The 15,745-nt window shown below is 36.6% G+C and overlaps 1 protein-coding gene across 1 annotated transcript in view; it reads right to left on the bottom strand.

Annotated features, from left to right (window-relative positions):
- Positions 1–2,884: 2,884 nt before the first annotated feature.
- MEGF9 (multiple EGF like domains 9) overlaps positions 2,885–15,745 on the bottom strand; it is a 114,625-nt gene continuing 101,764 nt past the window's right edge. Inside the window, exons 4-6 of the mRNA XM_050761210.1 lie at positions 14,605–14,745; positions 10,053–10,322; positions 2,885–7,959 (exon numbers count right to left, since the gene is read on the bottom strand). Coding sequence (XP_050617167.1) covers positions 7,508–7,959; positions 10,053–10,322; positions 14,605–14,745 — 863 coding nt within the window. The 3' untranslated portion in view covers positions 2,885–7,507. The remainder of the gene's footprint in view (positions 7,960–10,052; positions 10,323–14,604; positions 14,746–15,745) is intronic.

Here is a 15,745-nt window from a genome sequence, read left to right as displayed (position 1 = left end):
TTTTTTGAGGAGTCTCACTCTGTCTCCCAGGCTGGAGTGCAATGGCGTAATCTCGGCTCACTGCAACCTCCGCTTGCCAGGTTCAAGCCATTCTCCTGCCTCAGCCTCCCAAGTAGCTAGGATTACAAGCATGTGCCACAGCATCCGGCTAATATTTGTATTTTTAGTAGAGACGGGGTTTCGCCATCTCGGCCAGGCTGGTCTTGAACTCCTGACCTCAGGTGATCCGCCCGCCTCAGCCTCCCAAAGTGCTGGGACTACAGGTGTTAGCCATCGTGCCAGCCCACATCTCTGTTCTTGAACATCTAGAATTTATCACCAATTTTTGAAACTTCATACACCAGTCTGAAAAAAATTTGTGAAGTTTCTGCTTTTTAGGTCATTTCCTTATGAAGAATTCCTAGAAGTGGACTTATTGAAATAAAGACCAATTTACCAATTGTGCCAATTTACATTCAGTGGGAGGATTTTTATTGCTGAAAAATGAATAATCCTTCAATTAGTTGTTTATCCTTTGGGGGTCATGGATCCTTTGGTTTTTTTTTTGGAGATGGAGTCTTGCTCTGTCAGCCAGGCTGGAGTGCACTGGCACGAACTCGGCTCACTGCAAATTCCGCCTCCCAGGTTCAAGCAATTCTCCTGCCTCAGCCCCCTGAGTAAGTGAGATCACAGGCGCCTGCCACCACACCCGGCTAATTTTTGTATTTTAGTAGAGATGGGGTTTCACCATGTTGGCCAGGCTGGTCTCGAACTCCTCACCTCAGGTGATCCACCCACTTTGGCCTCCCAAAATGCTGGGATTACAGGCGTGAGCCACTGCGCCAGGCAGATCATGGATCCTTTTGAGACAATGATTAAAGTATGGGTCTTCTCTCCAGAAAAAAAGAAACACAATTGCATCAATAAACAAAACAGCATGAAATTTCAAGGGTTTCTCAGAACCTCTGAAGCCCATGTAAACTGACACCTCTCTTGAATAAGGAATATTATCCTATCCACTGAATAGAATTTTTCTTGCCATACTTCAACAAATAAGTTCACATACAAACTCTTGTATTGTCAACTACCTTTTGTACATAAATCATCACTTACTGAGCACCCACAATGTACCAGCAACATGCCAGATGCCAGAGGCAGAAGAATAAATGCTACTGATTTCAAGGAATACAGAGTCCACTGGGAAAGGCACAAACTAACAAGTATTTATAATAAAATATGTGCAGTAGTAAAAGTATTCATTAGGCAAAATGGAGGTACAAATTTAAGAATTGATCAACTTTTCTTTATCAAAGGTTTGCAAAGAATGAATGAGCATTCTCAAGGATATTATAGGTAGGGGAAGCAGTACCGGCAAAGGGAGGAAGACATCATATAACCTGGCATATATAGGAAATTGTATGAGTTTAACATGGTTAAATTGGAACAGTAATTAACATTGGAAGAGCTGAGACTTTTCCTTCCTTGGGTCAAAGACTAAAAGAACCAATACTGACATATACAATTTTAGCAGTTTGTCTGACAACACAAAGGAAACCACAAAAGAAGATTTCCTCCCAAACACTTCTTTTATTACCCAAACCTACTCTTATTACATACAAAGAAAACATTTTGCCTGTTTTCTTTTGCAACTGTTTGAAGTGCAGTGTTCCATTCAACAGACAAGGTTTAAAATCTACTTATTATTAATACAAACAAGCAGCACATTGTGAATTTAACATTGTCTGATGGCTTTCATTTTGTACATAGAAGTACTAGAAAGCCTGTACAATTACTACAATAATTCCTCATAAAATTGCCTTGAAAGACTAACTTATAGGTAAAACTACAATTTTAACATTGATTTAGATAGAATGTTGATTTTCAGCCTGTCAATTAACACTCCTAATGCTATCATCTCATGAAAAACATTGTTTTTAATTCAGCTTAACTTTTAAAATATAAGTAAGCACACTGTTACTTTGAAGTTACTGACTTAATTATAATGGAGCATGTGGAACTTTAAAAAACATAGGTGTCTTATACGCCTATGGAAAATGAATACAACCAGTTTTGATAATGCAACCTTGCAAATGTCTTTACTTGTTTGTATATATATATACTTTCTCTTCAAAATGTAATTTGATTAGATTTCTGCCATGCTTATTCTTTTCCCTTAATAACCAATTCATATACATCACAGAACCACATGTATAAACATAAGGTGTTGTTATAAAGTAATAAAACCTGTTTTCTTGTGTGGCTAGAAAAGAAAGAAAATATAAGAGTTTAAAAATTTAAATCTCAACCAACTGAAGTTGAACAAAACAATTTAAGTTTATAAAGCTCTCAGCACAAAGAAGTGCCTGACTTGTTTTTTTTTTTTTTTTTTTTTCAAATAAAGGAATCTCTCAGATGGCATCCCATTAAACACCATATAGCTTTGTCAAAATAAAGGTTCTTCAAGAGTAGCTTAAAATATTAAAAAGATGTACTCTTATTACAAGTTACCTAATAAATACGTAGAATATGGTTTCTCTTCAGATTTCTACCAAAGAAAGGAAATTCTTCATATGTGTGACAAAGAAATCCAAAGTGAGCAAGTTTTCTCTATAAAATCCAATGGATCTCAGAGGGAACAGGCAAAAGCACAAACAAAAATGTATGTTAATATATTTTCTTCTCAGGTTTTGTTTTGTTTTCCTCTAAGAGAAGGAATCTTCTTCATGGATTTTTTTTTCCCCCAAGTAGAAAACATTCTTTAAATGAACTTAAACAAAATGCATGGCCAATAAATGAAGGGTTCAAAGATTTTTATGAAGTGGGCTGAAAATAAATGATCCTTGGCATGTATTTGAAGATATCAAACAACTCTGACCACAAAAAAAGTAAACAACAAATCTACAATAGGTACAAATTATATACATTTATTTTTAATAATTTTAAATAACACTCTTGTATAAATTCTTTCATATATTCAAATCATACACAAATTTAGAAATGCATGATGAAGCCTAGTACAGCATATGTATGAGACATGTTTTTAAAGTTTGTGTTAGAATTTTAGTGACATAAATACAAGTTTAATGTTTCAGAAACATTCCCTAATTGCTCGGGCTATAATTTAATGTATTATAGAGTGCTTATGCCTAGCATTACAACTTGACTTTAAATCATTTAGCTTTTGGACTTAGATCTGAAGCCCTGGGCTCACTTTCTAGGGCTGCTGCTGCAGTTATTGCATATGCATAAGTAACAAGAAAGATTCCCATATTGCCTTTGAGCAAACATCATTCAACCACTGACATTTTAATGATCCATAACCTTTAGTCCGTTTGATATTATTTGACTTCTTCAGATATATGAGTGTATTCTTCCTGCCTTTCCCTTTGGCATAGACACTGGCTCAGGGTTAAACAGAAAAATGCACTAACCTTCCCTTACTCCCCCGCACACACCAAATTCATTTAAGCTCCCAAACTCCTTACTATCAAGAAGAGTATAACAGACCAAAGATTCTTTGTGGATGAAGCCAGAAATGCTTTTCTTGCTGTAACAGGTTACGCTGGGTTGCCTTTTACTTCTCTGAACTTTTTGTCAGAGACCTTGCCTTGAGCTGTGGAAATTCAATTCCTACCCACCTAGCCCAAAATATAAGAACCAGGTATGTTCATTTTAAGTGGTGTTACGTTCACCAAGCGTCCTAAAAAGTGTAGGACAAAAGTGAATGATCTAATAACCCTGTTCCAATCAAAGCTGTCAAGAGGATTCTCTACTCCCAAAACAGCACTTAAAGGGCTAAAGATCCTGATGGCACTCAGCTGACCAAAATAAACTAGTAGGTCAGTGAGTATTGCTTTAATGGTCAATTTACCTGGGAATATTGGCGCTAGAGAATAGTGATATAATTTGAGGTGTCTACAAATGTTGTCTAAAAAACCTCTCTCCTCTCATCCCATGTTTCATCTGTTCTCTACTCTTAAAATCTAGGTATCACTGGGAAGAGTAATGCACTAGGCCCACAGGACCTTAGTATTAATATAAATGAGCTTTAGTTTTCAAGTGTCATTTTTTTCTCTGTAACTGCAGAAATTCCATTAATAAAAGAACCCTGGGGGACAGAGGGTAGAGGGAGTGAGAGGGGAGTAAGGGAAGACAAGGACATACTTAACACTACCTACGGCACCTAACCATCAGAAATGCATAGGCATTAATGAAGATAAAAGCATCGCTTAATGGCAGTATCTGTAATTTCCAAATAAGATTCACATCAGTGCTATCTTATTTAAAAATAAACACATTTCCAATCCTTACACAAACATTCTCCCAATATTAGGCTTTCTTTTTCTTTTTTCTTTTTTTTTTTTGAGATGGTGTCTTGCTCTGTCGCCCAGGCTGGAGTGAAATGGCGCCGTCTCGGCTCACTGTAACTTCTGCCTCCTGGGTTCAAGTGCTTCTCCTGCCTCAGCCTCCCGAGTAGCTGAGACTACAGGCACGCACCACCACACCCAGCTAATTTTTGTATTTTTAGTAGAGACAGGATTTCGCCATGTTGACCAGGCTGGTCTCGAACTCCTGACCTCGTGATCCACCCGCCTCAGCCTACCAAAGTGCTGGGATCACAGGCGTGAGCCACTACACCTGGCCCAATATTAGGCTTTCTGAAGGACAGATGGCATCCTGCTGCTGGATGCCACAGTTTATGGGGCTCATGCCTTTAGAGGAAAGAACATTGTGCAGTGCATCCCATACTAGTTTCCTAGACTGATTTCAGTGGTAGATAACTTCGTGATTGGTTTATATTTTAAAGCAAATTATTTCCAGAAGCAAAAAGCTGGAGACATTAGAGGATATTATTTAAAACAAATGTTAAGACTTTTTTTCCCATTGAGAAAAATTATAACCATAACCTAGGAGCCATTAACAAATATTTAAAGGTAAACTTCCTTTGTGATTCAATTTTTCAATACTTTTTAAGGCCTGTTTCAAGGAATTTCTACATGGTCAAAATCCTCTTAGATTCCAACAAACCTCCTTTCTCTATTGGTTTAACTTCTGTTTAATAAATGTTCACTTCTCACTACCTTTAATCCTGACCTTTTTTGGGGGGTGGGGGGCGGTGTAACTGGGAGAAAGTCGGGTATGCCATTTTGCATAATTTCTTAGAATTGTGCAGTCTGTACACACATATGCAGCAACTGCTAGGGAAAGCAAGTTTTCCCTCCCTGCGTGAAAGATGAGTTCACCTTAATGAAGCACAAAACTGGCAGTTTTGTTTTCTAATCACTAACACTAGCTTCAGAGAGTAAATCTTCCTGTGTTCATTTCGCTAAGTGCTTCATGGTTGTATGGCCCTGGATTGCTCCTGATATTTAAAAAAAATAAAAAACATCCACAAGTAGAACTCTTCCTCCTAGCTTTCTTGTGTCCATGGTTGGCAATTTCTGCATATAGTTGAAAAAACATGTGCTTTAGAGTTAGAAGCCCTGATTCCAAGCCTAATAATGACACACATTGTATAGCCGTGAACAAGACATTTAGCTCCTCTGTGCCTCAGTCTTTTCATCTATAAAATGGGGAGAACAATTACTTCCTCAGGGGGCTATGGTGTGGAAGAGAGGACACACATATGGAAAAGTGCTTTGCAAACTACAAAGGGCTATAGAAAAACTAAATAATTTTCATATAATGTAATATAATGTAACCTCTATTCTTCTGAGCAATGGCCAAATATGCAAAGCACCCTCAGATTACCAGAAGTAGATTATCTGCTTGTACTCCCTCCAGAACATCATCTCCAAACCCTGAGAGCAACTTAGGGGTCTCCTATAAAGGGATGACCAAGTTCTAGTTTTTTCTCTAGGGAAGTTAGGCAAAGGGGTCAGCTTGGATTTCCTAGGTCTAATCTAATAAGTTTTTATTTTTTTTTCTAACCACTTCACAGTTCACTGTTCCTCCTAATAAGTTATATTTGACTTCTGACCACCTTTCCCACCCACCTTGCTTAACCCAAAATGTCAATATCATAATAAATGAGAGCAACAGTAGTTAGCCTCTAGGAAAAAACTGCATCAAAAAGCAAGAACTAACTATACACACCCATCTACAAAGCTACCCACTAACCAGACAAGAAGACGATGGGAGAACTATAGCACTGCAGGGAGATGGCACATACCTCATGGCAAATGAGTGACAGGCTATGTTCACATTTAGGAGATTTTTTATTTGGGGTGAGGGAGAGATTATAAATATTTCACAGGCATGAAAACTACAGATCCCAAGTAATATGATGGCTTTTCTCTTGGAACTAAAATATTTCTATCCTTTGGAAGACTATCTTTTACATTCAAGAAAAACATTTTTTAATGAGGATATGTTTTATATTAATCTATGTAAAATATATAGGGTAGCTAGTGTCTACTTAGATTAATGTTTTTGGAGAATGCATCCTATGTCCCAGCTTAATGATTATTGACTTCAAAATCTATTGCTTGAATCATAGTAAGTCAAAGAGCATGTAACTCTACTTTTAGACTGAGAAAGGAAAGAAAGATTAGAAACATTCGACCTCTTATAAATTTCAGCAATGTCCTCAAGAGGGACTAAAAATGACTGATGCTCACCAGAGTCCCAGCTCTAGCAATATTGCCATCTATTTTACAGTATTTTAAGCAATCCCCATATTTTTCTTTTTACAACACCATTAACTGCTGTACAAATAAATTCCAGATGATAAAATATGACATGATTTTTTTTTACAAATAGATACAAATACAATGTTGACCAGATATGCTACATTAACTATGTACACCTTATTTCTCTAGAGGCAGGAATATTCCTTACTTTTAGACAATTGATCATTTACACTGAGACCCTGAGGAGGACCATCAGCCTCCTGCTCCCCAATGCTGCCTTCCTCCATTAGAAGCTTATCCTGTGCTTTCATCTCATCACTGAGCAAGAATCCTAGGAGGAAAAAACCAAGCCCTTCTGAAGATCTTGGGACTTTTCTATCCCTCTTCTAGAAACTATCAAGATTATTTATTGTGATACAGCCTAGAAACCAGCTTTTCCTCAATGATGTCCTTTTGTATAGTAAAATGAATATAATCCCTGACACTGTTTTTAAAAAAATGTTTCAGGAATGAAGATGAAGTCTTTCAGCAGTCTTTTCCCCCTCCACATCCATCATCTTGTTACCACTGGCTTGGTGAACACTTCCCCAGGAGTCTATCTGGAGGTCAAAGTGGTTTTGGGCTGCACAATGGGGTTTAGCCTTTCCATACTCCCACGTGGTTTAGTACAAAAATATACTTTACTTCAAGTCCTAATGACAATGAACACTTCAGATCTTCATGGGAAAACTAAGAGCAATAGATAGGCTAAGCGCATTACAAATTTGTACCTGAAAATTTCAGATGCACTATTTGCCTTTGCTTTCTCAGCAAACTCTAGCCAGGCTTTGTCTGGCCCAGGGGCTGATGCTTATAAGCACTGTGGTTTAACAATTCAGGAGAATATTTCTAGCTCCTTAGGCTTTGTAGTTATGTATGGGCGTCGTCAGGGTCAGTTGCCCATTGGGAGCCACTTCATTGCCATCATCTTCTAACAATCCCGAAACATCTGCATTGGGAATGCTGTCATGGTAGCTGCTGAAACTGATATTGTCTTCTTTCAGCTCGATGGTCCAAAAGGGGGCATTGAGTTTCCGGTTTTGGTACTCACGGTACATATATACAGCCCCCACAAATCCCATTAGCAGCACCACAACAATGATGATGACTGTCAAAATGATGATGTTAAACTGGGTCCATGATACATCAGCTAAAGCTGAAGTGCTGTTTTCAGAAGTGCTTACTGAAAAGACAGTCTGCAGGGTTGTAGGGGTAAAAGTACTATTTATAACAGGGGTGGGCACTGATGTGGTCAAAGAGGCATTGGAAACCAAAATGGTAGAACCTTCAGGTGTTGGAACAATAACTTCTGAAAATAAAAACAGAGAATGAAATGTAAAAGACAAAATTATCTAGTTTTGAGAAACAATAAAAGAAATGCACATGGGAGTGAATGTTGATGTAGGATGTTGACATGATATTCTGCTTTAAGATAATGCAAGTTAAAAATAATTTTTAAAGAAATATAGTGATAAGGGTAAGAATCAGGGTCTATAAAGCTAGATTATTACATCTATGGCTGTTTTCCAATATGTATAATATCTACATTAAAATCTTTGAGTCGGGTGTGGTGGCTCACACCTGTAATCCCAGCACTTTAGGAGGCCGAGGCGGATGGATCACGAGTTCAGGAGTTCAAGACCAGCCTGGCCAAGATGGTGAAACTCTGTCTCTACTGAAAATACAAAAATTAGCTGGGCGTGGTGGCGGGCACCTGTAATCCCAGCTATTCAAGAGGCTGAGGCAGAGAATTTTTTGAACCCGGGAGGCGGAGGTTGCAGTGAGCTGAGATTGTGCCACTGCACTCCAGCCTGGGTGGCAGAGCAAGACTCTGTCTCAAAAAAAAAAAAAAAAATTGGGAAAATTCCAGTGGAGTTGTCCATTCTTACTCTTAGATAAAATCATACAAATTCCTGCAAAGGCAGTAAATTTGTCACTACTGAGTTCTAAATCACATAGTTAAAAGTGACAGGGGTATATGGCAATCATTTGAACAAAAATGTCTAACAAGTCTGATGGCATTTCATAAAGGTAAAATAATTATCTGCAAAGGAGGTGTAGGCAAAACTGTACCTCGAGTTATGTCTGAAAAACAAATTTTAAATGTCCGAGGCTGACGTCAGCCAAGAGAGAAAACAGCTTTCCTTAATTCCATGTGTAGGAATTCTTCCTTTGTGTAGATTACAACTACTTTATAATTTAGGTACTATACTTTGTATGTCTAATGGCAGCATAGTTTGGTGGAAGGACTAAAGGCTTTGGAATCAAATAGAAGTGTGTGGCTATAGATAAGTAAATTTTTTTAAAGCTCAATTTCCTTATCTGTAGAATGTGAATAACATCAACTTTGCAGAGTTCTTGGGAAGGATTAAATGAAATAATGTACCACACGCATTATCACATTTAATGCTTGGCATATAGCAGATACTCAATAAAATTATTACTATTATTATTATAATTCTTCACCACAAAAGCCATATCAACTTATTCTAAAAAGAGGCAAAGTTTGTACATATTACTTAATAGCTAATAAGAAAAACCATCAGTCCTGTCAGTTAAGTATGGACAAAGTGTGCCTCCCAAGTAGGTAACAGAATTGAGTAGTGGGATCTCTAGCTAGTAATAGGGTTCAATCTGAATCTTTTTGTCTTAATCACAACAGTATCAAGATACCAAGAAAATGGCAGAAAGATGGCACTTGCCACAGACCAACTGCTCATCAGCCTCGTGTTCACAATGTTAGAATATCAAAGAGTGGTTTGTAGAACAGCATGGTCCAATCTCTCTGTGACCTATTAAACCCTCAATATCCCTAACTTATCCTGAATTTATAATCATTAATTTTTAAAATTAATCTTTACTGAGCTTTCCAGTAAGAAATATTTTGCCATGTGAATAAGTTTGCTTTTAAAAATCAAAGGGAATATTATTATTTCCTCCTTTGTACGTGGGGGAAACTTAGGCCCAAAGTTAGGACAGATGCTAGAATGAACTCCAGCTTCTCAGCTAGAACTTCTAACCAGATTAGATGTCCCTACTTCAAAAGACCTTTGATGATCCCTCAAAGTGATGAGAATAAAGGAAGCAAAGAATAAAAGAAATGATAGGATTCTTAAATTATTAACATAAAAATAAAAATAGATGAGAAAAATGTGAGAACATTTTGTCTCACTCTCGCAACGACTTTGTCTTGGTCCTCAAATTTCTGGAGTTGACTGTGGAGTGTCAGAAGAGCAGCAGGAATGGAAAGAAACCTCTTTAGGCAAATATCTATCAAAATCTATTTCCAAAAACTCCTCTGGTAGGGTTGGAAGGTTTTACAAAGCCTTCCATTTTTCACTGCTGAAATTTTCACTGCTAGGTTTAGATATTAAATTTACAATCACTTAGGTGAAGTTTTACCTTTCTTGATGCAATTTCCCTCGAGGTCTTGAACATAACCTTCTAGGCAGTTCTCACACCAAAACCCAGTGGTGTTATGGAGGCAGTTGATGCACTCACCACTCTCAGGCTTACAAATCTTTGGAGTTTTAACTGGGTCCACATGGCCGTGACATTGGCACTTTCTACAGATGCTGTCAAAATTGTAATAACCATTTTCACATTTATTGCAGTTCGGGCCCATGTAACCATCTTTACACTGGTCACATTCAGGTTCCAATTCACTCGATTCTAAAAGAGAGAATGCCAGAATAGTTTAGTACAGTCGGAAGCTACAATTAAAAATGCAAAACAACAACTAGTCCTTAGAAAGATTTATAACCCCAGAACTTTGGAGGCCAAGTGGAAGGATTGCTTGAGCCCAGGAGTTTGAGACCAGCCTGGGCAACATAGTGAGACCCTGTCTCTAATTTTAAAAAAAAGTTTTATAAACCTTCCCTACTGTCTCCTCTCTAGAGACATATAATAATCTCTATTAATTAATTAAACTAAGAATCTATAATCTATTTACTAATTTTCCAGCTTATTGTAGGAATGATGGGGCCATTCAGAGAACCTATTCAGGTGGAGAGCAAAACAAATAGGCTTACAAAAGAAGTCTGACTGATTATGATGAGTTGGCACTCTCGTAACTGTGTTATTCCCTTCTTTTTATAGATGACAGATTGGATAAAATATTGTTTTAACAAAAACTTCCTCCATCCCTCTCATACTTAAATGTTGGTACTCTGCAGACTTCTACTCTTAGTTTCTTTCTCTTCTCTGCTCATTTTCCATGGGTGGACTCATCCACTGACATCATCAACAATTCCAACATGTGTATCTCTAGTCTGTATCTCTGTCCTAAATTCCAAACTATATACTAACTTCCTGTACACCTGGATCCACAAACAGCTCAAACTTAACATGTACAACACTGTCCTCAGTATCTTCCCTTCCTGAGTCCTGTCTTCCTCCAGTGTTCCCTATATCTCAGTGAATGGTACCAACATCTACCCACTTGCATAAGCCAAAACACTGAGAATCATCTCTCAATCCTCCTTCTCCCTGTGTCCCTTCTAAGCAGTTATCAATTCATATCAATTGTACCTGATTAAAGTCTTTCCAATCCACAGATGTCTCTTTTCATTCCCACTGGAGTGATCTTAGATTAAGCCTTCATCATTTCTCACCTAAATTATTGTAGCTACTTCCTCATGGTTCTTTTTATCACAATGCACCCCTACATTCACTTTGAACCTCAAAGTAAATAAGAACATGTTACTTCTCCAGAGAAATCTCTTCAATGGCTCCCTGACTCCTTCAGGATTAAGTGAAAATGTAATAGAATTTTTAGTACCTTTCATAATCTGACCTCTGCCTACTTCTCTCAACTTTTCTCTCTTCACTTCACACTCCACCACCCCCTAAGGTTCAGGCACATTAAATGGCTTAAGAGAACTCCCAAAAACTGCCTGCTTTCTTTTCTCTGAGATTTTGTACATACTGCTTTCTCTGCATGGGACATCCTCTTGTCTCTCTATTTCTAGTTCAGTTAGCAAATTCAATCTGTAGAAATTAACTCAGATATTATTTCTTCTCAGAAGCACAAAAGTTTTCCTTGATTTCCTCAGTTTGGGATAGGGTTAGTCTATGCTTAACTGTAACACATGTCATTTGAAATTGTAATTACCTAATTACTTGTGTGTCTCTCCCATTAAACTATGAGCTACTTGACATTTTTCTGTCTTTATTGCTAATGTTTAGCACAGTGCCTAAAACACAGCATGTGTTCAATATATATATACTGAGTAATTTCACCTTAGGCAGTAGGAACATAACAACTCATACCTATCTGCTTCTTTTTAATTCTTCATAGGATTTCAATTCTGGATTCTTCATTATATTTAATAAATAATTTTTAATAATGAACAAATCATCTTTTAAATCTGCTAGATAGATCTTTTCTTAGAATTTACTATTATAATTACACTAAGAGGATCACTCTGTTATCTAAACACAGACTAATGTTATTATAGCAGGAATACTTTACAGTGGTCATAGAACTTGTGGCAATGAATCATATTTCTGATGCTCTTTATGAAAAATAAATTCCTTTCATCTTTCACTTTTACTTTTTAAAATGGCTTTTGATATAATTTATATACTGTAACATTCATTAAAAGCATACAATTCAATGGTTTGTATATTCCCAGAGTGTGCAATTGATAAAGAATTCTAACTTACCACTTACAATCCTAGTTGGTAGTGTGACCTCAAGTAAGTTACTAAACTCTGAGCCTCAGCTTTCCATATTTCAAATAAGGGAATTAAACCAGAAATACTTAGGTTACTTTTAGCAATAAAAGGTGGCAGCTGAATTATTCATAACCCATGCAAACAACAATATACAGGAAAAAAATAATTAGTGAAAAGGCATATACTCCTTGTTCTCAATGAAGTTATAGCTTACAACAGTACCATATTTTACAGCATTTTTGTACTTCAACAACTATAGCAACAATAACTAATCTAAAGAATTCCTGATGAAATAGATTGAAGGACTGAAATTAAGGTTTGTGAAAGTCTTTCATGCCTGTCATGGGCAGACCAACTGGACCTCAAACATGACATTCAATGTGCCTGCCTCATGTTTCACTCCTTCTGTCTTATACTTTGTTTCTGCCATTCCTAAGTAGTTTCTTGATCAAATCGGCTGTTTTAAGATTTCTGTACCATTGTTCCTATTGATCTTTTTATCTGAAATGACCTTCCTTCTCCTGTCTACCTGCTAAATGCAGACTCCCATCACAAGGCTCAGCTTTTATGTCACATCCTCCCTGAAGCCATTGCTGATATTCCCCCACTTCAGGTAAAGTAATTATTCCCTCTTGGTGCATCCACTGTACATAAATGCATGATATTGCACTGCAGTACGAGAGTTTGAGGGAGAGGATAATTTCCTACTGGGAGATACAGAAAAGTCTTTATGAAGCAGGTAACATTTGAACTGGGCCTTGCTGGGAAGGTCACCAAAAAGCAAGCAAAAAATTAAACTACAAAATAGAAAAAATATTTATAAATCTGTTAAGGGACTTGTATCTAGAACATATAAAGAATTATTTCAACTCAATGATAACAAGATAAGTAATCCAAACTTTAAATGGGCAAAGGATCTGAACAGACATTTCTCTAAATATATAAATGACCAATAAGTACATAACTAGCCATCAGGAACATGCAACTTAAAATCACAGTGGAATATCACTTCATATCTACTAGAATGGCTATAATTATATAAAGGCAGATAGTAAGTGTTGGTGAAGCTGTGGAAAATTTGGAACCCACATACAGGGCTGGTAAGAATGAGAATGTAAAATGGTGTACTCATTTTGGAAAACAGCCTGACAGTTCCTCAAATGGATAAACATAGTTACTACATGACCCAGGAATTCCACTCCTAGGTATATACTGAAGATAAATGAAAATGTATGTACACACAAAAACCTGTATACAAATGTTCACAGCAGCATTATTTGTAATAGCCAGAAATTGGAAACAACACGAATGTCTATCAATTGAAGAACAGATAAATGAAATGGGGTATAACACAATAAAATATTATTTAGTAACAAAAAGGAATGAAGTATTGGACATGTTATAACATGAATGAACCGAAAATACTACGCTAAGTGAAAAAAGCCAGAGACACAAGGCCATACATTGTATGACTTCATTTATATGAAATGTTCAGAATGGGCAAATCCATAGAGCAGAAAAAGCAGGTTAGTGGTTGCCTAAGGCCAGACAAAAAGGGAGTAATTGCTAATGATTATAGGATTGTTTTTTAGGTCCTTTTGATGGGGGAGGTGATGAAAATTTCTAAAATTGATTGTGGTCATGGTTGCACAACTTTGAGACTATGTACTAAAAAAACTGAATTTTGCATCTTAAATTGTATGAAATGTGAATTATAGCTCAAGAAAGCTATTATTTAAACGGACAGGGAGAAAGAAAGGAAGGGAGGAAAGAATTCAAACCAGCACCACCCAGCTAAGCTGCTTTGAAAGTCCTAGTGAAAATATGTGAAATAATGAATGCTTATTGTTTTAAGTCACTAAATTTTAAGGTAATTGGTTATTTAGCAATAGATAACTAATACATACATCAGTATTAAATGATTCAACTATATTTATTAGATTGCCATATATACGCAATTAGTCAACATTATTTGGTATCTAGGAGGAACTAATTAGTAAATGTTACCTTGAAATAGGTGAGCAAAAGTTGCTCAGTCTTGAAGTTCCTGTATTAACTCATTGTGCAGGTTTTTAGACACTTTAAGTCTCATTCACATATATATATTTGAATTAGATTATAAATTCCTGGAAAGGAAAACTTTTGCTGTTTTTTTAACTCCCTTTCACCTATGGCATCCAGAACTTTATTCATTAATGCAATTTATACCTATTGATAACTGATTCACTGATTTTTTTTTTCCCCTCTAAAATGAAGAGTTAGAGAAAAGCCTTACTTATAGAGCAGCTGCCTGTAGATGTCACTGCTGAACAAGGGCAGCGAAGACATTCTTTAGTGGCATCAGGACTCTGATAAAATCCTTCTTTACACTCTTCACAGTGATTTCCTTTGCTATTCTGGCAGTTTAAACAAGCACCTAAAAGAAGTAAATTAATTTTAAAAGTTAAAGATTTACCTTGAAAGCCAAGTAACTTTCAAAAATCATGCCTGCAACAAAAAGATCGTAAGAAAAAGAAAAACTAATAGGGGTTGATAGAGTTAATTTCTACCCCACCTGATTTCTATACTGCCCATGCCTCTGAATTGTGTCCCCTACTAGTTTGTAAACTCCTTAGGAAAAGGTGGGATACAGGATTAGTGGCTCAGGAAACCCTTGCTGGTTGATCTGATTATATACCAAAAGTAGGCCAAGTATACACCAAGGAAAAAATAAAAACAATCCAAATACATATTAATAGAAGAAACTGTGGCATTTTCATAAGTGAACTAATCATACATGCATGAACATGCATAAATCTTTTATTTTTTTTTTTTTTTTTTTTTTTTTAAGAGATGGGGCCTCCCAAGTGGCTGGGACTATAGGAGCATGCCATTACACCCGGCTAATTTTTAAATTATTTGTAGAAACAGGATTTCATTGTGTTGCCCAGGCTGATATTGAACTCCCAGCCTCCAATGCTTCTCCTGCCATCAGCCTCCCAAAGTTTTGGGATTACAGGCGTGAGCCATTAGATTAGCCACCCAGCTTAAATCTTATAGAGAATGTAGGCTGAAAAGCAAATTGGAGAATAACACATACAGAAAGAGAATACTTATTAAAATTTAAAAACCACACTAAGCACGCTAAGCAAATGGATACTAACCAGATGGACATAAATATGAGGTAAAAATTCAAATGTGGATTGCCAGGGTATAGGGGAATTTTATACTCCACTTGTCTCTGTGGAGGGAGGGGGGTAAGACAGGACTAGGGAGGAAAAGAGGACCTCAACTTTATTTGAAATTTTCTATTTCAAACATGTAACTATATACATATGTGTATAAATATGAAGTAAAATGTCAAAATGTTAATCTTTATTATTAATAATTCTGGGTGTGAGTGCATAAGTATTTGCTATATTATTCTCCATAGCTTT

The sequence above is a fragment of the Macaca thibetana genome, chromosome 15 (genome assembly GCF_024542745.1).
Source record: "Macaca thibetana thibetana isolate TM-01 chromosome 15, ASM2454274v1, whole genome shotgun sequence".
Classification (NCBI taxonomy): domain Eukaryota; kingdom Metazoa; phylum Chordata; class Mammalia; order Primates; family Cercopithecidae; genus Macaca; species Macaca thibetana.
This window is presented reverse-complemented; position numbering and strand designations above follow the sequence as displayed.